The sequence below is a fragment of the Equus quagga genome, chromosome 8, assembly GCF_021613505.1.
Source record: "Equus quagga isolate Etosha38 chromosome 8, UCLA_HA_Equagga_1.0, whole genome shotgun sequence".
Classification (NCBI taxonomy): domain Eukaryota; kingdom Metazoa; phylum Chordata; class Mammalia; order Perissodactyla; family Equidae; genus Equus; species Equus quagga.
The window spans coordinates 114,192,152-114,214,634 of NC_060274.1; the positions used below are offsets into that span (position 1 = coordinate 114,192,152).

A 22,483-nucleotide genomic window follows, 5' to 3' on the forward strand; every position below is an offset into this window, starting at 1 on the left:
TCATGTTAATCTGGACTCTTTCTTTCCTTTCTTTCTTTTGCATTTGTTTGCATTTGGGAATATTTCCTATTGTTCTTTGTTTCTGAGTTTACATCGTGTCCTGAACAGTGCAGTAGTTTATTTCAATTAATGCTTTCTTGTTCCTCGTACATAGTTTCACTCTGAGTGCTCTTCTGATAGGATGAATGCTCGGCTCTTTCATCACACGCAGGCAGAATTCTGCTTTCCTCAGTAACTCGCCCCTCTCCTTCAAACACTCCCTGCCCAAGGCTGGAGCCAAGTGTTCGTGCTAATTCTCAGAGTACAATCCAGAATCTTTTTGACCAGATCAATTGACTTTGCCACCAGTACTTCCACACTACTCTACTCCTACGCGTTTTCCTGTTGTGTCATGTACCATTGTGGCAGACACTGTCTGTCATGGCCAAAGTTTCCGTACCTATAGGAAACCCTCTCAAGGGGTTCAACCAGCTAATTCCATAGCTGGAGGCCTGGTGTTTTTCATAAAATGAAGTATGGAGTACCCTATCCCCTTTAGGTCTGGATTGGTGGTCCATGCATCAGGAAAGGACGTACCCAGCCTTCTTAGCCTGGAGTTTTCAGGCACTTGCAAGAGAGGCGGTGGTTTATGAAGCCATCTTCAAGGAGCCCACAACATAGTCTGGCAATGGGTGGAAGACAGCAGCTTGACCTTTCCTCACCCTTATTCATTCAACAAACATTCATTGGATACCTCTGCTCTTCTATGTGGAGCTTTCAGTCCAGAAGGACAGACAGACAGACAAAGTGGTAGAAAATTCTAACGCATTATAGGAGCACACAGGAGGGCACACAATCCCACCTTAGGTAAGAGTGGTGTAGGGGAAGGTGATTCCTGAGAGGAGTAACCAGATGAAGGGGCTAAAGATATTCTAGAAAGGGAAGAGAGTGCAACAAAGAGTCAGAGGGAAGGAAGATGTGACACAGTAGCCAGAGGGAATACCCCATGAAGAAGGGGGCTGCTCTGGTAAAGGGTCTTGTGGAGCTGGAGGGTCTAAGAATGTGTATCTAAGTTGCTGCAGTAGTTACTAAAGAAGAATCTACGTGTGAGATTAAATTTAAGAGGCCTGAAGGAGCCACATCATGAGGAGCCTTGTAAGCCATTCTAAGAAGTATGGACTTCCCCTCAGGGCAGTGACAAGAACTTGAAGGGTTTTCAGGAGAGGACTAAGTGATCCCTCTGGTTACAGTGCAGAGGATGAACTGGAAATGAGTGAGACTGGAGACATGAAGACCAGTTAGGAGGCTGTTGGAATAATCCGACTATGAAGGGGAGATCTTCCATTGGACCCACTTGCTGCATTGTGGTTGTGGGTCTCTGGGGGAAAATCCAGAGCAAATTTGTTTACTACTCCACCAGAGAGTACCAGTATTCCAAGGCCAGTGGTTCTGCAACTGCAAACCCACAGCTGGCCACTGACTGGGGTCAACACATCATGGCGAACCTGTTATGCCTGGGGTCCTCCACTGGGCAGGATGTGGAAAATCACAGAACGTGACACTCATCTAAATTCTAAGCCTTGTCCAGGGGAGTTGTTGCAAGTCTGTAAATCCAAAACCTGGCACATCATCAATTTTTCACTGATCCGTTCCCCCACTCCCTGGCTCCATACACTTTCATGACCATGTAAATTCCTGTCATCTGTCCATTTGAGTGCCAATTTCTTTTTTTTTTAAGATTTTTTTTTTTATTTTTCCTTTTTCTTCCCAAAGTTCCCTGGTACATAGTTGTATGTTTTTAGTTGTGGGTCCTTCTAGTTGTGGCACGTGGGATGCCGCCTCAGCGTGGCCTGATGAGCGGTGCCATGTCCTCGCCCAGGATCCGAACCAGTGAAACCCTGGGCTGCTGAAGCAGAGCACACACACTTAACCAATCGGCCATGGGGCCGACCCCTCAAGTGCCACTTTCTTCATGTAATTTTCATTTTCTAGGCTCCAAATGAGAATTAACTGTCCTTAGAACTTTGTGTAGACAGTTAAAAATTAATTGGGACAATGAAGAAAGTTACAAATAATAGATCAACTAGACTAGGGCACAGTCCTACCCCTTACCCCAGATAAATCACACAGTGTTTCATTGCTGGGTGCCTCCACATTTGCAGTGCACTGAACAACTTGGCTGAACTTGTCCTAAGTAATCAACTATACCTCCATTTAACACTTACTTTGACTTAGAAATAGTTTATTTTTATTTAACAAATATTCATATAGCACTGTGTGTCAGCCACACTCTAAGAACTTTACAAATAAGCCTCTTAACAACTCTATGATGTAGGTACTAATATCATTCTCCCCATTTAGAAAGGAGAAAACTGGGCCACTGAGGAGGATTTCACAGCTAATAAGTGACAGAACCGAGGAAACCTGGCTCTAGGGTCTGTGCTCTTCACCACAGTTATACGTGACCTCTCTCTCTTCCAGTAGATCATGGAAGCACCAAGCACTGCCAATTGTTTTTTTTCTGAATTGTAACTGCAAGCCCGAGATGTGGCAGGAGCAGGGAATACAAATATAAAAGACACAGCTGTTGCTCTACAGGAGTAGACCAGTTGTGTTTTGGACATAAACCCACAAAACTATGGCTAAAAACAAGAGCCACAATTCTGTCATCTGGGCCAGACTCACCCATTTGCAGACTGGAGGATCAGAGATGGCCTTACTCACGTCTGGCATCTCAGCTGGGGGAGCTGAACAGCTGGAGTCTGGTTAGGCTTCTGCCGTGGTCTCTCGTCCTCAAGGAGGCTAGCCCAAGTTTCCTTACCTGGTGTCTAAAGGCAGCAAAAGAGCAAGAGAGGATGCAGCGAGGCCAAATCCTAGGCTTGGAACTCACTCAGTGTCACTTCTGCTGCATTTTTTTGGCCCAAGCAAGTCATAAGGTCCACCCAGATTCAGGGTGGCAGATGGTTATCCAATGGCTTGAATTCAGGGACGTGTGATTCCTTCGGGGCTTTTTAATGACAATCTACCACAAAGAAGCTAACAGTTTTAGTGGGGAGACAATGTCACAGAACACAGGGCTATAATAGAGATGGGTTACAGTGTGATAGGGATGTGGGGAAAGAAACCCCTAAATCGGTTGAGGGGAGTCAAGGATAGCATCATGGAGGCAGCATTAACACAGGCCGTGAGACTTGGAAGACAGGTCATGTTTGGGAGGTTAACTTCGTGGGTGGCCCACAGAGGGATGGGGAAAGGAAGGAAGGGCATTCCAGGCAGGTAGAGCAGCAGGTGCAAAGGCATCAATATGTGGTACAAGAAAGCATGTTGTGGGGCCGGCTTAGTGGCATTGTGGTTAAGTTTACATGCTCTGTTCCGGTGGTCTGGGGTTTGCAGGTTTGGATCCCAGGCGAGGGCCTACAGACCACTTGTCAAGCCATGCTGTGGCGGCATCCAATGTACAAAATAGAGGAAGGTAGGCACAGATGTTAGCTCAGAGACAATCTTCCTTAAGCAAGAAAAGAGGAAGATTGGTAACAGATCTTAGCTCAGGGCTGATCTTCCTCCCCCCCAAAACGAAAGCATGCTGTACTTGGAGAATAATAAATAGTTCAGAATAGTAAAGGGCGCCTGAGCAAGAGTGAGGGTAAGGAGGTTGAAGAAGGAGGCCGAACCAGATCAGGAAGTGGCATGCGTGCCTTCCTAAGAAGTCTTCAAATAGTACCTTTAGGGAATAGGTCAGTGAGAAATTTTGATCAGGGCCAGCATTTGATCTGATTTGTGTATTTGAAAATCACTTTGAGAGTCCCTGAAAGGGGGCTGAGATGGAAATCAGGAAGACTGGTGAGAAGCCAATGGCAACATATCAAGTATAAGAAGATGAGACCTGAGAGAACAATGACATAGGGAGGAAAGAAGAGAAAAATGGTTCCAGAAATATTTATGAGGTAGAATGAATAGGATTTGGCAATTGAAGGAGGAATATAGAATGACTCCCAGGTTTCTGACTTTGGCAACTGAGTGGATACAGGTGGCAGAGTTTTAAGAGGAAAATGCTCATTTAAGTTTTGTATTACTTGATTGATTTTGAGATGCCTGTGTGACAATCTATAGAGATGGGGGGTAGACAAGTTGGATATACAAATCTAAAGCCCAGGAGAGAGGACCACACTGGAGATACAAATATAGAATCCATCAGCAAACACGTGGTAGTAAGAAGCCATAGATTTCCCAGAAGCGAACAGAGTAAAAAGAACAGAGGCTGGGAATGACTGACAGGGAGGAGCTACATTTAGCGATGAGAAGAGGAAGAAAAGTCCAGGTAGGAAACTTAAAAAGAAGAACTAGAAAGACTGGAGGAAAACCAGGAGGGGTGGTGCCCCACAAGTCAAGGGAAAGAAGAATTTCGAAGAAATTCAGAAAAATGCTTATCAGATTTGACAATTGATCACTGGTAACCATACTGAGAATAGTTTTATAGGAGTTATGATGCCAATATCCTGATTGCTATGGATTGAGGAAACCTGTGAGAGAATGCTTGTAAGTGTGATGATGGGTGAGGGGAGTTGCAGGAAGTCAAAGAGTTCCTTCATAGAAAGCGAAGTGATCTATGGAGAGGGAAATGTTTGGGCTTAAAGAGTGTGTGTGGGAAAGGCTTGTAATAGTGCTGAGAAAGAAAATCTTCTTTGAATGCCACTTCCTGCCAAGTTTCTGCTCAATATTCTTCTCACTTTCATGCCAAACTTGGGGAAAAATAATTCTCTCTTCCCTTTCACTCCTTAAAAACACTTTCATTGTACTCTGGCATTTGTCTCTATATAACAATGACTTTCAAAAAAAATCAGTGACTTTTGTGTTTCACCTGATGTACATTGTGTCACTCAATATTTTTTGTTCAAAAGAAGGAATATGCCTGATTTTCTTAAAAACGTACCCTGGGATTTTGTCTACATTTTTTAATTCTGATGTCCAAAAATGAAATGGGAATATAAGCTGGCTCTATTTCCTCCTAACCTCAGTGGAATGTTGGAGTTGATAAAGTGAGACTGTAAGGCACATTGACCACCTCTGAGATAAGTAGCTATAATTATATATTATACATATATAATTATATAGCTATAATAGCTATAATCTTCCTAATAGGATTGTTTCAGGGATTAAATGAGATAACGTAAAATTCTTAATAAATACCTGACATATAATAGTAAATGGTAATGACTCCTTATGTTTTAGTATGAAATTTAGCAAACCCAAATTTAGCGAGTGAAAAAAGTAGATCCAGCTATTTGGGCGGTACTTAGGTAGAAAAATATTTGGTGTTTATTTATAATTCTGGAAATTGCTTCAAAATAATCTTCCATGTTGGAGGTGGGGGACAGGAATTATTCTAATTTTGCATACATTTGGAAATTTCATAATAAAAAGTTATGATTTGTTTCACTCTATGTAACTATGTTGACGCAAAACACTTGGTATATTTAAATGTTATGAAAACTTAGTTTGTAACCCATCAAATGACTGCGGTGCAGACATCTTTTACCCCACTCCACTCCCCAAAGTAAAGGAGTAATGCAAGGAAGATTTAACTTGAAATGGAGATAATGATTTGAATTTACGGCTTTTATAATATCATAAATGGGCATCATTTCAATAACTAGTCTCAAAATATCTTTTCCACCTAACCAACTTCAGTCATCGTTAGAAAGAAACTACAAGTCCCAGGATGCACTGCACAATTAACGTCAAATCGAGGACCTCGCGTCTCCCAACTGGTTGTCCTCGCCTTATTAGAATGGGAATAATCCCGGAGAAAATTGACGTCTGTGACCCACAGCAGATTTTCGAGGCTTTGTACGGCGGAGTCGGCCGAGCGTGCCGTTCGCAGGGGCCAGCATGCTACCTTTCTGTTCAGGCGTCGCCTCGGGCAGCCTCATCATTTTCTGGGCCTCTGTGAGGCGGGAGGACTCCGTTAGTGCGCCTTCAAGATGGCGACGCTGTTGGCGGTAAATTCGGGTAAGTGCGGCCAGGGCAAAAGGGAAACTGGGACCCAGCGACGATCTTCAGTGAGAGACCCGGGCTGTCAGGTTGCTCGGAGTCCAGGCCCCCACTTGTGTTTGATGCCTGCTTTTCCTTAGCTCTGGGCCTAGACTCTGCCCCTCCCCAGTTTGAATGGCGCGCGTCGGCGCTGCGGCTCTAGCCCTCGAGTTGGGTTTGAGGGTCCGGGCAAGGCGGCTTGGTCTACCGGAACCCAGCCTGCAGTCTCTTGCAGCCCAGGGCTGAGCCTGGTCCCTCCCCCCCCCCCCCCCCCCCCCCCCATATCCCGTGGGGTGTCTGTGGCCTAGATTTCGCCTGGGCATGCAAGGTTCCGGCAATGAGTCCGGAGGACCCCAGGTATTTTCAGTCACGAGTGCAGGCTGAAAACTCGCACCTCAAAGTAGGGCACCGGGGCCCCTCGTGGAGGTTAGAGGGTCCTGCAGGAAGCGAGGATTATGAAGCCCGCAGTCTGGAAGGTGGCCGGGAAGGAGGTGCCATGGGTACAGCAGATGACTCCGAGCTCTGCGGGTGTGGCCCATCCCTGGATGCTCCTGGACCTTCGGAGCAGTAGATCTTCGCGGCGGGGTAGAATCTAGAAGGTAGTAAAGGAACTTGGAAGATTTGGGGTGGATCCTTTTCGGGTTCTCAATCTGAGTCGGTACTGCCCCCCAGGGGCGTTTGAAGAGTTGGGTGCGTTTTGATTGTCACAATTCCTGCGTTCGGCTGCTGGCGCCTAGTGGGCGGAGCAAGGATGCGGAAAGCCCTGCATGGGGCGGAGCGATCCTGAAAGCGAATAATTTCCAGCTCAGAATGTCACTGCCTGGATTGAGACGCATATAGCTTCATGGGCCAATTAAGAGTATATCTATATGGTAAATACTTGTAGAGAATGTCATTCAAGAGGAGTCTTTCCCCGGGCCTGGCCCTTGGCTGAGTGGTTGAGTTCCCGCGCTCCGCTTCAGCGGCCTGCGGGCCAGTTCGGATCCTGGGCACCGACATGGCACCGCTCGTCAGCCCACGCTGAGGCGGCATCCCACGTGCCACAACTAGAGGGACCCACAACTAAGATACACTACTATGTACTGAGGGGATTTGAGGAGGAAAAGCAGGAAAAAAAAAAAAAAAAAAGATTGGCAACAGTTGTTAGCTAAGGCGCCAATCTTTAATAAAAAAAAAAAAGAGGAGTCTTTCCCGGACTCCTTTTCTTTCTGTCTCTAATTATACAGTCTCTTTTTTTTTTGGTTTTGGCTTGTTATACTTTCCACAGGACTGATATTCATGAAAAGTTATCTAAATCTGAGTTTTGCAAATCAAACCATTTTAGAAACACTACGATAAATTCTTTTATAATAATGCATTATGTTTATTGAATACCTGCTGTGTGCCAGGCATTGGACTAAGTGTTTTACTTCCATTATCTCATTTAATCTCCTTTATACACCTATGAGGTAGCTGCTATTAAATACCTCATTTTTCAGATTTGGAAATAGAAACTTAGGGTAGGTAAGTAAGTTCCCCAAGGTTATACAGCTAATGATTCTAAGCCAGTCTTAGGTGCTTAAACTACTACATGCTACTGCTTAAGCACAACGTAATTCATTTTATTACATCAAATTTTCATATATCTGAATGTTAGTAATGAAGTTACTTCCTTAATATTGCTGTCCTGCCCTCCCACTCAGAAGGAAACTTAAAAGCGAGGGTTACATGTTTTGTTTTGTTTTTCTCTGGGAGAAGATTTGCCCTGAGCTAACATCCATTGCCAACCCTCCTCGTTTTTTTTTGCATGAGGAAGATTAGCCCTGAGCTAACATCCCTGCCAATTCTCCTCTATTATTTTTTGTATATGGGACAAGCGCGGCTGGTGAGTGGAGTAGGTCTGTGCCCGGGACCCGAACCCATGAACCTGGGCTGTGGAAGCTGAGTGAGCAGAGCCTTAACCACCCTGCCACTGGCCCAGGCCCAGGGTTGCATGTTGTAAGTGTGGTTATATACATTTCTTTAGTACATACTCATCCCAGTTACCATCATTCAACATAAATCATTGAAGGGAAAAGGAAAAGGAGTTGCCAGCAGCTGCAAGGGTATACATTATATAATAAGGCCTTGTGGCAAGAGTGTTTAATTGGTAACATAGAAAGGAAACGTTTTTAAAAGCTAAGAGTCAGGAGAATTTTTTTTTTTTTTAAATTAAACATTTTAGGGAAGCAGCCCAAGTGTCTGTACAAGGATGAATGGATAAACAAAATGTAGTATTGTACATACAATGGAATCTTATTCAGCCTTAAAAAGGAAATACTGTCACATGCTACAAGACAGATGAACCTTGAGGACATTCTGCTACGTGAAGTAAGCCTGTGGCAAAAAGACGAACACTGTGATTCCACTTATAGGAGATATAGAAAGTTGTCAAACTCATAACCAGAATGCTGGTTGCCAGGGGCTGCAGGGAGTTAGAATTGTCGTCTAATGGGTACAGAGTTTCACTTTTGCTAGATGAAAAAGTTCTGGAGATCTGTTGTACAACAATGTGAATGCACTTGACACTGCTGAACTACACTCTTAAAAATGCTTAAGATGGCAGATTCTATCTTATGTGTTTTTTACCACAATTCAAAAAAATTAAACGTCTTAGAGTTGTAGAATGGGGCAAAAATAGAAGTTGCAGAGTTCTAAGGCCTGCGCTTGAGTTTCAGCTGGGTGACTTACTAGTGACGTGACCTGTCTCATCCCGGCTGAGTAGACATACAGGCTTGTTAGTAAGCCGCCATTAACACTACCTGACAGTCCCTCTGTGGCACTCTGGTCACTATTGTCCTGTTCACATCACTGACTATTTCATACCTTTTCCACGCTCCTCAAATCTTTATCCTCCAACTGACCCCTCAGTCTCCTAGTCACAGAGAAAATAGATGCAAATGGACATGAGCTCTCTTTTCACCTTCAGATCTAGAAACTATATCTGTCCCTTTTGAATCACTTTCCCTGTGGCTTCCTATCTAAGGTAAATCCCACCCTTTATGCCCTTCTCCCTATAACCCCTTCTCTCTCGTATATTCACATCTCTTTCTTGCTGCTTTTCTTCTGCTAACCTCCCCTCTTTATCTTCATCTCATGTCTCACTCTGTCCTCTTGCTCCTCTTCACAAACTGTTCAAAAGATTCATCAGCATACACTGAATCCATTTCCATTCCTCCACTTCCTCCACCCACTCTAGTCTCTTCGCATCCTCCTAAACAGCTTTCAGTAAGGTTAACATGCTCTTCTATTTCACGAAGTCCAGCAGACATTTTTTAATTTTTATCTAGCTTGATCTTTTAGGATAAAGACCCAAATTGTTAACAAGGGCTAGGAAGCCCCGCTTGGTGTTGCAGTCTCCTCCCTTGCCAAACCCTTTTCTGTACTCTAGCTCTCTTAGCCTTCTTCTCTGTTCTTTGAGAATGCACTGTTCCCTCTTGCTGTGGGAACCCATGTGCTATCCTCTCTTCCTGGAATGCCTGTCCTTACCTCCCACCCCTCAGTTAAGTCTCACTTTATCCTTCAGATTTCAGCCTAATCATCACTTCCGGGAAGGGAATCCTTCCCTTCTCTTATGTCCTTGGCTAGGTCAGATTCCTCTAATATGTGATCTCTTGCCTTGGGTACCTTCTCCTTCATAGCACTTACCAAATTGGATTTTATGCTAATGTATAACTGTGTGATCCGTGTGTTTCCTCACTACACTATAAGCTTACCAGCACCTAGTACATGATGCATGAGTCAATAAATGTGATTTGCTGGAGGTGTCCCTAAACATTAAGGAAAATAAATGTATTTCTCAAATATACAGAATACTGTTGTTAAAAATACATCTTTAGTAATTTGGAAAAATTTTTAGCCTCCTTTCATTTGTAATCAAAGACAGACTGACAATAAATCTTTGTTGCAGTTACCTTCTGTGATGTGTTGATGTTAATGAGAGACTAAGGAGGCCAGCATACGTGGGTTTTTTGTGTGGAGATTTTTGACTTGTTATTGGATGCCTCCCATAAAGGAGGGAAAATAAAGTTTTTCTCTAAAACTCCCTGAGCTTGTTATGCTAAGTATGTATAGTACAAAGAAATGTATTTGTTCTTCAGAGGTTCTATTGTATATTGTGTTACTTTTAAAGATTTTATTTTTCTTTTTTCTCCCCAAAGTCCCCTGGTACATAGTTGTATATTTTTAGCTGTGGGTCCTTCTAGTTGTGGTATGTGGGACGCCGCCTCAGCATGGCTTGATGAGTGGTGCCATGTCGGCGCCCAGGATCCGAACTGGCTAAACCCTGAGCAGAGCGCGTGAATGTAACCACTCGGCCACGGGGCCAGCCTTGGTGTTACTTTTAAAGGCAGAGAATTGACTTCTGTCAGCTTTTTGTTAGATTTTTGAAATACCTGTGGTAAGGCAAGTTTCATATTTGCCTAGGAGTCATTTTTGATGTCTTTCCATTATACCCTGTGCAAATAAATTACCAATTCTGACCCTTCTCTACTGACAGGCCTTTCCTTTCTATTTGGCTGCCTTATCCTACTTACATTTCACCACCTCATGAGTGGCTTACCTACCTACCATCCTTGGTTCCTGACACTTCCTGTTCTAGTTAGTCCATGAACCACACCATTGTCCCACAATACCAATTGTGTTTTGTCATCTACTACTTGAAATTTTTCCACTTACTAATAGGAAAAATTCCATCTTGGACTGGAATCCAAGGCTCAAACCTGCTCTATCCTTTGCAGTTAGAGAAGGCCAACAAAATAATCTCTAGGGAAGTCAGCTAGTCAGCATCCAACTAGCACCTCACAGGTGGGCACCAGGATCCAGGGTTGGGTCCTCATTTTGACAGATTTGAACTCTGATATTTGTTAGTGTAGCCAGAGTAGATTACATCCCAGTAATTGATTTTTCTCCAAACTCAGGATCTAAGACAGATATATAACCAGTAAGCCAATTTATTGATCTTTTTTTTTTTTTGAGGAAGATTAGCCCTAAGCTAACATCTGCCGCCAATCCTCCTCTTTTTGCTGAGGAAGACTGGCCCTGAGCTAACATCCATGCCCATCTTCCTCTACTTTATACACGGGACGCCTGCCACAGCATGGCTTGCCAAGTGGTGCCATGTCCGCACCTGGGATCCCAACCAGCGAACCCCAGGCTGCCGAAGCGGAACATGTGCACTTAACCACTGAGCCACCAGGCCGGCCCCCAATTTATTGATCTTTAATAGGAAGTATATCTGCATGGGTAATCTTATTGGTTAGTCAGCACATTCTTTACTCTAGAAGCTTATATGACAAACTGTATTTTTTTTTCTGCTTTATCTCCCCAAACCCCCCCACAGTTGTATATCTTAGTTGCAGGTCCTTCTAGTTGTGGGATGTGGGACGCCACCTCAATGTGGCCTGACAAGCGGTGCCATGTCCGCGCCCAGGATCCGAACCCTGGGCTGCCGCAGCGGAGCTCGCGAACTTAACCACTTGGCCGTGGAGGCGGCCCCCTATTGGTTTTTTTTTTTTTTTTAAAGATTGGTGTCTGAGCTAACAACTGTTGCCAATCTTTTTTTTTTTTTTTCTTCGCTGCTTTATCTTCCCCAAATCCCCCCTGGTACATGGTTGTATATTCTTAGTTGCAGGTCCTTCTAGCTGTGGGATGTGGGATGCTGCCTCAATATGGCCGGATGAGTGGCGCCATGTCCGCGCCCAGGATCCGAACTGGCGAAACCCTGGGCTGCCACAGCAGAGCGCGCGAACTTAACCACTCGGCTAGGGGGCCGGCCCCAAACTGTATTTTTTAATCAGAGGATTGGCAAGTATGGGACCAAAGCAGGGGAAGCAAAGCAGGGAGCTGGACGATCTCTTTCTCTGTAAGGTCTAGACGTGCTGATTCCCATTCCTCCATATCCCCACGCCAAAGACCTAACACATCGCTTCCTGCCCTGCCCTTCAGATTAGGTTAGATTCTTCCTTTTATTTGTTCTCGCACCCTGCACTTCTCCATCATACCTTATATTATACTGGTAATTGTTTTTGAAGTCTGCATTCAATGTCTGTCTCTTTTGTCAATCTGTAAGTTCCATGAGGCCTGGGATCCTGTCTGTCTTGCTCAGTCTGTAGTCCCTGATACATAGAAGGCCCTTAGTAAATATTTGTCAGATGAATTAATGATCTAGCTTGACTGGTTTAGTCTGTCCCCTCCCTGCATATCCCCCATAAAAAATTTTTTTTGCAGTACATTGCTTTCTTCTGACAACATTGTTCATAAGATTGTAATGCATTTCATTAGGTTACAGCTCTCTTTCCTGTCATTCTTACTGTCCTGGTAGCTTTATTTGGATTTGTATTTCCTCAGATAGTAGTTAACCATTTACAACCACCCTTTAAAGTGTAGGCTATAGTTACTTCCAAGTTTCTGTTTAATAACTGGTTGGTTTTGACTTGTTTCCTTTTCATAGTCTTTATAAACACATATGAGTACCATGTCTGATTGTTTGCAAACAGAAATCTTGGGCTTCAGGGTAGTGTTTTTCAAACAGTGGGTCTAAAATAAACTCAATGGGTCCCCCATCAATAAAAGGAAACAGAAGACAAAATATCAGAGTGCATTTTTCTAATAAATGAATATTCATTAGTATTTCATATTAAACTTTTGTTTCACTTTTGCATGTGTGTGTGCACTGGGTAGATATGGAATGTTTCTTACCATGAGTTATAGTCAAAAAGGTTCGAAAGCCACCGCTCTGACCTCTGTAATCTCAGTGCTGCTCTTTGAATTCTCTGTCTTTCAGACCTATCTTTGAGCCTTTGCTCACACTTTCCCTTGGTTGTTGGTTGGATTTTCTTCGTCTTTCAGATTGCTACCCAAGTACAGCCATCCCTTAGAAATCCTTGACCATCATTTTACTCTCTTGAAATTCTTATATCTTTTGTGGCAACAATCATATTCCTTTTTTGTGTTGTCATTGAAATATTTCATTTATGTATACTTTGTCTCCCAAACCTGATTGTAAGTTTTTAAAGACCAGGATTGTTTCTCTTTTCCCTTATGGTATTTTACTGTTCATTAATGGAGCTTAAATATTTTTAGAGAAGTGAATTTGGATGAGTTTAGATGAATTTGCCTAAATATGTCTAGATGTAATCTTAATTTCTTCACTTACCAGAATGTTTACCAGATATGTCTGAAATACCTAAATCATCTTCTCAGACGTTTTCCCTTTCCAAATATTATGTATGGAGGCACTAATGCTTAGTGACTAGGGCGCATTCTGATGCTGCTGCCTCAGTTCACAACCTATTTATCCAGTGTGACCGTGGTGAGTTTCTTGACCTCTCTGCTTCATTTTCCTATCTATAAAATGGAGGAAGACATACTGCTGACCTCATAGTGTTTGAAATGAAATAACACGTGTAAAGACCTTAGAACTGTGCTCAGTAGCACATAGCACAACTCAGTATTCCTTATTATTATTACCTTTACAAGTCAAAATGGGATCCTTTTCATATGAATTTACAGAAGTATTCCTTATGTCTATGCTGTTTTGTAATAGCTAGTGTCCCAGCCAAAATAAAATACTTATTTTTCAGCTGCTAAGTTTTACATGAAATCTGATCCCCCCCCCCCCGCTTTTTTACCCTTGCTTTTCATTTGCATTCTAGGGAGGAACAGAAAGGCACTTATATTTGAGTGCCTACAATATGCCAGGCACTGTATTGTGCGTTTTATCTAGTTTATCTCATTTGATCCATTTAACCCTGTGAGGCAGATGATGTGACTATTTTATACATAAGGAAATTGAAATTTAAAAAGGTTATTTCCGTGTCTTATAGCTAATAAAGGGGCAAAATATCAGGTTCAGCTGATGTTCCAATTTAAAGTCAGGATTTACTTTATGTTGTATTAAGTTAGATAAAATGATGTTTATATTGTTGCTTGAGAATTCTAGTAAGTACACTTTTAATGTTTGGTTTGTATGTATGTTTGCTTTGTATGTATAACTTTGTACATTTAAAAGTAGTTGTGAGCATGGGTAAAATGTATAGACAGTAACCTTATATTATTTTCCAAATATATGTTTTATTTGATACTAGTTTTACTTATTTTTTCTTTAAGCTGCTAGTCTCTGGGGTCCTTACAAAGACATCTGGCAAACAGTGGGCAATGCTCTTTGGAGAAGACAACCTGAAGCTGTCCATCTTCTTGATATGATTTTGAAGAAACACAAACCTGACTTCATCTCATTGTTCAAAAACCCAGTAGGAAATTTTCTTTTTTGCTTCTTGGCTTTGCTTTCTTTTTTAAAGATTGAAGGAGCAAGTAAATTCTTAATGTATGTAAATGAAGTATGTTAGTTGTCCTAGTTCATTGATTCAAGTTTTTTCTAAAAATGTGGTTTTTCCTAGGAGCAGTTATTATCTTCTTTTTGTTCTCCATGGAGGTTACTATTATATTTATCTTTAGCTAGGAGATATCTTAATAATATTTGAATATGATTTAGAAAGTTCAGTATATTCCAGAAAAATGAGCTCCTTGAAATTTCTGACCTATAGTTAATACATCTAAACTCAGTAAGATTGATTATTTTATTAATTTCCAGGTACATTTCAACATTTTAACTCTTCATAGTGTCATGCAAGTTGTGTTAGCTGAAATAATTAATTCTTGCATATCATTAATCACTACATCTTGAGATCCTTTTTAACCAGGAATAGAGTTCTTTAGTGAATGGGATTCATATTTGGAAACACCTTTCCTTGCTAATTGACAATTTTATTTTTTAGACTAAGAAGACCATCTAAGAATTATTTATGGGTTCATCTTACCAGAAATGGCCTTTTGCTTTTTTAGCTTTTGTTTCTATCGTTAGTAGAAAGAGCCCTAGCCCGGGAGCCAGTTGAGCTGAGTTCCAGTCTTGGCTCTACCACTAGAGTTGTATGCCCACAGGCAAGTCACCTGACTTAGCTGGGCATCAGTTTTCCCATCTGTTAACAGAGGAGTTTGATTAAATGACCTTTGTGGCCTTTTTCAAAGTGTAAATTTTTAAGATCTTATGATCCATCAAGTAATTCTATTCTCTGGAAATAAGACTACATTTTCAATAATATATTAATAAACTATCATTATTAGCCCTACTCGTTAATTCAACAATTCATATATCCATTTATTTCCTACTTAAAGCCCTTATTGTTTTTATTTATTAAATATATAATTGGAAAAGTTCCTTAGGAACTTGAAAAGTAGTATGCTATTTTGTGTGCTTTCTCAAAATTTTGTAGTTCAGAGTTTAGGAGAAGCAGTTATTGAGAAGGTGGTAATAGTATAGAAAGTTGAATGTAATACAAAATGTTACCTCATAAAGGTCTAATTATAGATTATCTGACAAGAAATACTTCTTTTGTTGTGTCAACCGGGCTGCCTTATCATGAATAAACTTCTTTAGGTAACAATTTAATAGACCTTGTTTCCAATGTACCGTTTTCATTACATGATCTTATTTATTTTTTTTAATCATGGTAGCCAAAAAATGTTCAACAACATGAGAAGGTTCAGAAAGCCAGTACAGAAGGAGTCGCCATCCAGGGTCAGCAGGGGACCCGGCTTCTTCCCGAACAGCTCATTAAAGAGGCCTTTATCCTCAGTGACCTTTTTGATATTGGAGAATTGGCAGCTGTTGAGCTTCTCCTCGCCGGTAGGTTGACATTTAACTGAACCTATGGTAAGGTAGTGCAGAATTATAAAATTGTTCACTCGCACTTTAAAATATTACATCATTTAGATTGCAAAATGGTTTTTAAGTACGTAGTTTATTTTAAAAAACATATTCAAAATATTTCCTTTTGTTTATCTTTGAGTTTAGGAAGGCTTTAGTGATTGGAGTTGTTAAAGGTAATTTAACTGTTTTAAGATAGGCTTTTACATGGTAATTTACTAGGAAAGAATAACTGGCTGCATCTCAGAAGTTTTATCACACAAAGCTTTAATTGCCATATAATGAATAAGAAGGTATAGTCACTACTTTTTTGGAGTTTCTTTCTCATGGGGGTGATTCAGACAATGAATATGTCTAAAAAAAGATAATTTCAATAATGCTGAATTCTAGGAAGAAAAGAACACAAAGCAGTGGGATATAGAGGGTAGGAACTGATGCGGGGCAACTCTAAATAGGACACTTAGAGAAGGCCTCTCTGGGTTTGGGACATTTAACCTGAGACCTGCATGATGACACAGAGCCAGAGTTGTTGGCGAAGAGTGTTCCAGGCAGATCAGACAGCGAGTGCTTGAGGTGAGCACAAAGTCATGCTAAAGGATAAAAGACCACTGAGCCTGGAGCATCAGGAGTGAGGGGGAGAGTGAAGGAACATGAAGATAGAGCAGGAATCAGATCATACTCCATCTTGCAGACCATGAAAAGTATTTGGACTTTATTCTAATTGCAATGGGAAGTTGTTGGCCTGGGCTTTAAGCTGAAGAGTTACAGAATCTGGAATAAGTTTGAAATTATTTCTCTGGCTGCTATATAGAGAAAAGATTGAAATTTCCATAAAATAAATAATTCATTTTAATTATAATAGAGCCATGTGGAGAAGTCATGTGGGCCTTTTAGTTGAAAGAAAGTCTAATATGTCTAAAGATACCTCGTGGCTGCCAAAGTCCTTTTTAACCTAAGGCTACATAAAAAGTGTGATTTTGAGAACGAGTAAGGTAGTTTTCCCGTTCTATGATGGAGACGTTAACTGGACATGCTTGAGTTTTGAGTTTAACTCAGAACTTTCATTTAGCAAACATTTGTTTCGTGTGTGCTGTGGGCCAGGCTCTGTGTTAAAACTTCAGGGATATAAAGATGATTAAAACTTCAGCTAGTGTAAAGGAGCTCAGGGTCTAGTAATTGAGAAAGACATGGAAACAAATAATTATGACACCATTAGCTGCATCAATGCAAGTTTGTTGCAAGATTTAGTGAGGGTACAGAGGGAAGTGGATTAAATTGACCTCATGTTGTAGAGAGTTTTCATGAAGATCATGAGGCTTAAGGCAGGTGTTAAAAAATGAGTACATAGGCATATGTCAAGTGCAATAGGTGTGCACTCAGGAGGACAAAGGGCGTCCAGAAGGAGAAATCACTGGTATAGAGGTGTGAGGCAGTGAGATGAATTTGGGTGACAGAAGGGTGTGAAGTGCAGGAGTGATTGGGCTAAGGGAAGAAAGAAGCCATGGGAAATGACACTGAACTGTAGGCGAGTTACTTTACAAAAGACAAAGTGGAACTTATTCAAAGGAGAGCAGTTAAAAGGGCAAGTGAAATTGAAACATAAGAAAAGCTTATCTCATTTCCAGAGAAGACTCTAGGGAAAGGAACTTCCAAATATTTGAAAGATTTCATGTGAAAGAGACTAAAACAGTAGATGGATGTTTGAAGTAGAGGACCTTCAGGGCCCTGTAAACCCTGAGATTCTGTGATTTCTTTGAATTGAACATTGGTATACTGATTTTTGTCTCTTCCTAAACACATATGAGTTTATTTACTAATTATTTCTTAACTTTCTTCTCTAGGAGAGCACCAACAGCCGCATTTTCCTGGCCTCACTAGAGGATTAGTAGCTGTTCTTTTATACTGGGATGGAAAACGATGCATTGCAAATTCCCTGAAAGCCTTGATACAGTCTAGACGAGGAAAGACATGGACCCTTGAACTCAGGTGTGGTGCTTCTTAGGATTTCAGGGGTTAATTAGAAATTACTTGAAGAGTTATAATTTTAGAAAAACAAAAATTTCTCATTGACGTGTACAATTTTAAGTAAAGTATGTAACATAAATTGAGTAATAAATACTCCCTTATTCTGCCAAGAATGACACAGTAGTTTAAACTTGCTTTATTTTTTTACAAATATAAAATAACTCAAGTTATGGTTAGAAGCTTATTGAAACCCAATGATCTAGAAAGAATGAAAAGAGCTAGGTTATAATTCATCCTCGTTGTTTCCAGTAATGCAACATTGTTGTCAAAAGAGCAGCAGGGGCTGGCCTGGTGGTATAGGGGTTAGGTTTGCACTCTCCGCTTCAGCTGCCTGGGGTTTGTGGATTCGGATCCTGGGTGTGGGCCTACATGCCGCTCATTAAGTTCTGCTGTGGTGGCATCCCACGTACAAAATAGAGGAAGATTGGCACAGATGTTAGCCCAGGGCCAATCTTCCTCACCAAAAATAAATAAATAAAAATAAAAAGAGGGGCCAGCTCCGTGGCCAAGTGGTTAAGTTCGTGCGTTCCACTGCGGTGGCCCAGGCTTCGGATCCTGGGCACAGACATGGCACCGCTCATCAGGCCACATTGAGGCGGCCTCCCACATCCCACAACTAGAAGGATCTGCAACTAAGACATACAACTATGTACAGAGGGGGTTTGGGGAGATAAAGCAGAAAAAAATAAAAAAAGAATGGCAACAGTTGTTAGCCCAGGTGCCAATCTTTAACAAAAAATAAATAAATAAAAAAAATAAAAAGAGCATTTGCTGTGTCCATATAACGAGGACGTATAAACATTACTGTTCATTATAACTTTGTTTATTGATTTGTTTTCATTACAGTCCAGAGCTAGTTTCCATGACAACACGCTTTACAGATGAGCTGATGGAGCAAGGATTGACTTACAAAGTCCTTACTCTGGTGTCACAGATTGATGTGAACAATGAGTTTGAAAAACTGCAGCGCGAGAGAGGCTTGGGCAGTGAAAAACATCGCAAAGAGGCAAGAGTTTAACGAGATCACCTCATGGTTGTCTGTGTCTCGGAGGCAGAAAAGTCATGATAATTAGAACATTCTTCTAATGCAGGCATACAAAAATTAGTAATGCGTGTTAAAGTGTGTAGGCAGCTGTGTCCATGAAATTGACTTGCAGTTGTTTCAGCTTCTTTCTAGTTACTTATGTGCCATTCTAGCTCTTTTTCTGGAATGAACTCCTCAAGGAATTGATTATCCCATAAAGGAGCTTGGAACTTAAGAATGAGGAATTAACATTAGGGTTTGTTCAGAATTCCAGAGCTGTGAGTTTAGGGTCACTCGTGGATTCAGATACATTTGTTTAGTTAGCCTTTGTAAAAGACAGTTTACATTGTGGAGTAAGACCAGGCTTCACTGTAATTTATTTATCCTGATAATCATATATTTTTATTTCTAGGTTTCTGATCTCATCAAGGAGTGCAGGCAGTCTCTAGCAGAAAGCCTTTTTGCCTGGGCTTGCCAGTCACCTTTAGGCAAAGATGACACTCTTCTCCTTATTGGACATTTGGAAAGAGTGACAGTTGAGGCTAATGGCTCATTGGACTCAGTGAATCTGGCTCTTCTTATGGCACTTCTCTACTGCTTTGATACCAGTTTTATAGAACAAAGCACAGAGGAACGTGATGGTATTGGATTTTATACCTATTAATGCGTTTATTTTAAAAAATCAGATTTAAAATTGTGGAGATAACATTTAAGAAGGGTAATATTTTAACTACTAAAATAAAAAAATTGTATATTTTATTCTTTTGTGTGCAATTCATCGATATTTGAATTTTTAGGTATAAGAGCATGTTTTAAAAATAATTGCAAGCTGTTAGGTGTTTCTTTTGTCATTGTGGGTTTTGGAATGGGCAAGTGCTAAAGGATATGTGATATGTTTTCATGAGTTATGCATGCCGAATTTACCTAATTGTTTGTTCTTTACTATTTATTTACATTTTAAACCTTTCATGAAAACATTCTGAGGGAGGATAATCATAATTCTTAGTAATATATTATTTTTTACTTTTATTTTCTGTGAAGTAGGTAAAATTTCTCTTGGTAGCCTTATAAACAATTACTACCTAGAACTGAGGATGTCAAAAATGATTCCCAGAAAGGAAGTATTTATTTTAATTTTTAAAAATTATTTAATATTTAATCATTTATTTAATAATCCCTTTTAATTATTCCAACAGCTATCCCCTGTCCACTTTTGACTGTATCAGCTAGGTCTTCTCTCATTAGGTATGTGAGAAGAGTGACATTTTCCACTCATCTTTGGTGACCATCCTTAGCCATTAGGAAAGGCTTATTTAAAACACAACTACTCCTTACCACCAATCAGGTTGTCACACAGTACGTCGTATGTCACATAATAAGTGCCACCTGTTCTCAGATAGGGATGCTGCCAGTTAATGCATTGGTCAGATTTCCCGTATTGAATCAAATGAACATAGCATTAAGTAGAGGTAAGCTGTGTTAATGAAAGTTTAGAAGCTGGAACTTGGAAAAGCTGAGTGGAATGCCTGGAAAGTTTCATAGGTTTACTAAGATGTGTGGTTTTTGGTATTAGGTTGTAATTGTGTCAGTTTAGGGTACTTGTATTGATTAGCTCATTTAAATTATAATTTCTTAATGGTCATTCTATGTATCTTTGATTAACAAATGGGAAAAGTGAATTATTAATTAATGTGCAGTAGTAGACAGAAGCTTTCAAAATACAGGAAATTAAATAAAGAATGTATTATTCCTGGTTAAAGTTTGGGAACCACTGAAGTAGTTATTCACAAGATGACATCAAAAGGAAGTATACGAAGTAGCAAAGTAAAATAAATGAAACTTTAGGGGGTCACTGGTGTTTCCAGTTATTTTAGTATTTATGCCAAATCCTGTGCTTGTTTGAGGTACCATAGTATAATTGAACTGTAAATTGGAAATTCTTTGTTATTTGGCTATTTTATTTATGTCATAATCAGAGTAGATAAATTATTTGCAATTTGCATCCTTTGTTTTGGTCAGCGTTTTTTTGGATGTTTTAAATTCAGGCTATTTACCTAGTAAAATTGTCTTTTTTGATCTTTAAATAACATTGATTTATATTTTAGAATTTATACACAAAAAATGAGTGGCTTTTATAGCTTAAAAAAATTTTTTTTAATTAAGATTATGATAGTTTACAACCTTGTGAAATTTCAGTTGTGCATTATTGTTAGTCATGTTGTAGGTACACCACTTCACCCTTTGTGCCCACCCCCCCCTTCCCCTGGTAACCACTAATCTGTTCTCTTTGTCTATATGTTAACTTCCACCTATGAGTGGAGTCATACAGAGTTCGTTTTTCTCTATCTGGCTTATTTCACTTAACATAATACCCTCAAGGTCCATCCATGTTGTGAATGGGACAATTTTTTCCTTTTTTTATGGCTGAGTAGTATTCCATTGTGTGTGTGTGTGTGTGTGTGTGTGTGTGTGTGTCTTCTTTATCCAATCATCAGTTGCTGGGCACTTAGGTTGCTTCCATGTCTTGGCTATTGTAAATAATGCTGCGATGAACATAGGGGTGCATGGGACTTTTGGAATTGCTGATTTCAGGTTCTTAGGATAGATACCCAGTAGTGGGATGGCTGGGTCATAAGGTATTTCTATTTTTAACTTTTTGAGGAATCTCCATACTGTTTTCCATAGTGGCTGCACCAGTTTGCATTCCCACCAACAATATATGAGGGTTCCTTTTTCTCCACAACCTCTCCAACATTTGTCACTTTTTGTGTTGGTTATTTTTGCCATTCTAACAAGTGTAAGGTGATATTTTACTGTAGTTTTGATTTGCATTTCCCTGATGATTAGTGAGATGAGCATCTTTTCATGTGTCTATTGGCCCTCCTTATATCTTCTTTGGAGAAATGTCTGTTCATGTCCCCTACCCATTTTTTTCACCTGGTTGTTTGATTTTTTGTTGTTGAGCTGCTTGAGTTCTTTATATATTATGGAGATTAACCCTTTGTCAGATAAATAACTTGTGAATATTTTTTCCCAATTACTGGGCTGTTTTTTTGTTTCAATCCTGTTTTCCCTTGCCTTGAAGAAGCTCTTTAGTCTGATGAAGTCCCATTTGTTTATTCTTTCTATTGTTTTCCCTCATCTGAGGAGTTATGGTGTCTGAAAAGATTCTTTTGAAATTGATGTCAAAGAGTGTACTGCCTATATTCTCTTCTAGAAGACTTACTGTTTCAGGCCTAATCTTTAGGTCTTTGATCCATTTTGAGTTTATTTTTGTGAATGGTGAAAAAGAATGGTCAATTTTCATTCTTTTACATGTGGCTGTCTAGTTTTCCCAGCACCATTTGTTGAAGAGACTTTCTTTTCTCCATTGTAGGCCCTCAGCTCCTTTGTCGAAGATTAGCTGTCCACAGATGTGTGGTTTTATTTCTGGGCTTTCCATTCTGTTCTATTGATCTGTGCATCTGTTTTTGTACCAATAGCATGCTGTTTTGATTACTGTTAGCTTTTTAAAATTTTATTATAGTACACTTATAAAAATCACTGAAAATAATGAAATTAAAATTTAGGATTATTGTCTATTTCCTGTTTCATTTGTAGTTTGTATATAGTTTTTATTGTAGTATACTGTAAAGTAGTGTTCTTTTTGGTATGTGAAACATTAATGTTAATTGGTCATACTTCTTTGATGGGTGTACTCT

At 40.3% G+C, this 22,483-nt stretch overlaps 1 protein-coding gene across 1 annotated transcript in view; it reads left to right on the forward strand.

The window, feature by feature from the left end:
- Positions 1–5,872: 5,872 nt before the first annotated feature.
- Positions 5,873–22,483, forward strand: part of NUP205 (nucleoporin 205) — an 82,623-nt gene continuing 66,012 nt past the window's right edge. Inside the window, exons 1-6 of the mRNA XM_046669582.1 lie at positions 5,873–5,988; positions 14,137–14,279; positions 15,541–15,712; positions 17,575–17,719; positions 18,605–18,764; positions 19,195–19,423. Of these exons, the coding sequence (XP_046525538.1) occupies positions 5,961–5,988; positions 14,137–14,279; positions 15,541–15,712; positions 17,575–17,719; positions 18,605–18,764; positions 19,195–19,423 (877 nt within the window). The 5' untranslated portion in view covers positions 5,873–5,960. The remainder of the gene's footprint in view (positions 5,989–14,136; positions 14,280–15,540; positions 15,713–17,574; positions 17,720–18,604; positions 18,765–19,194; positions 19,424–22,483) is intronic.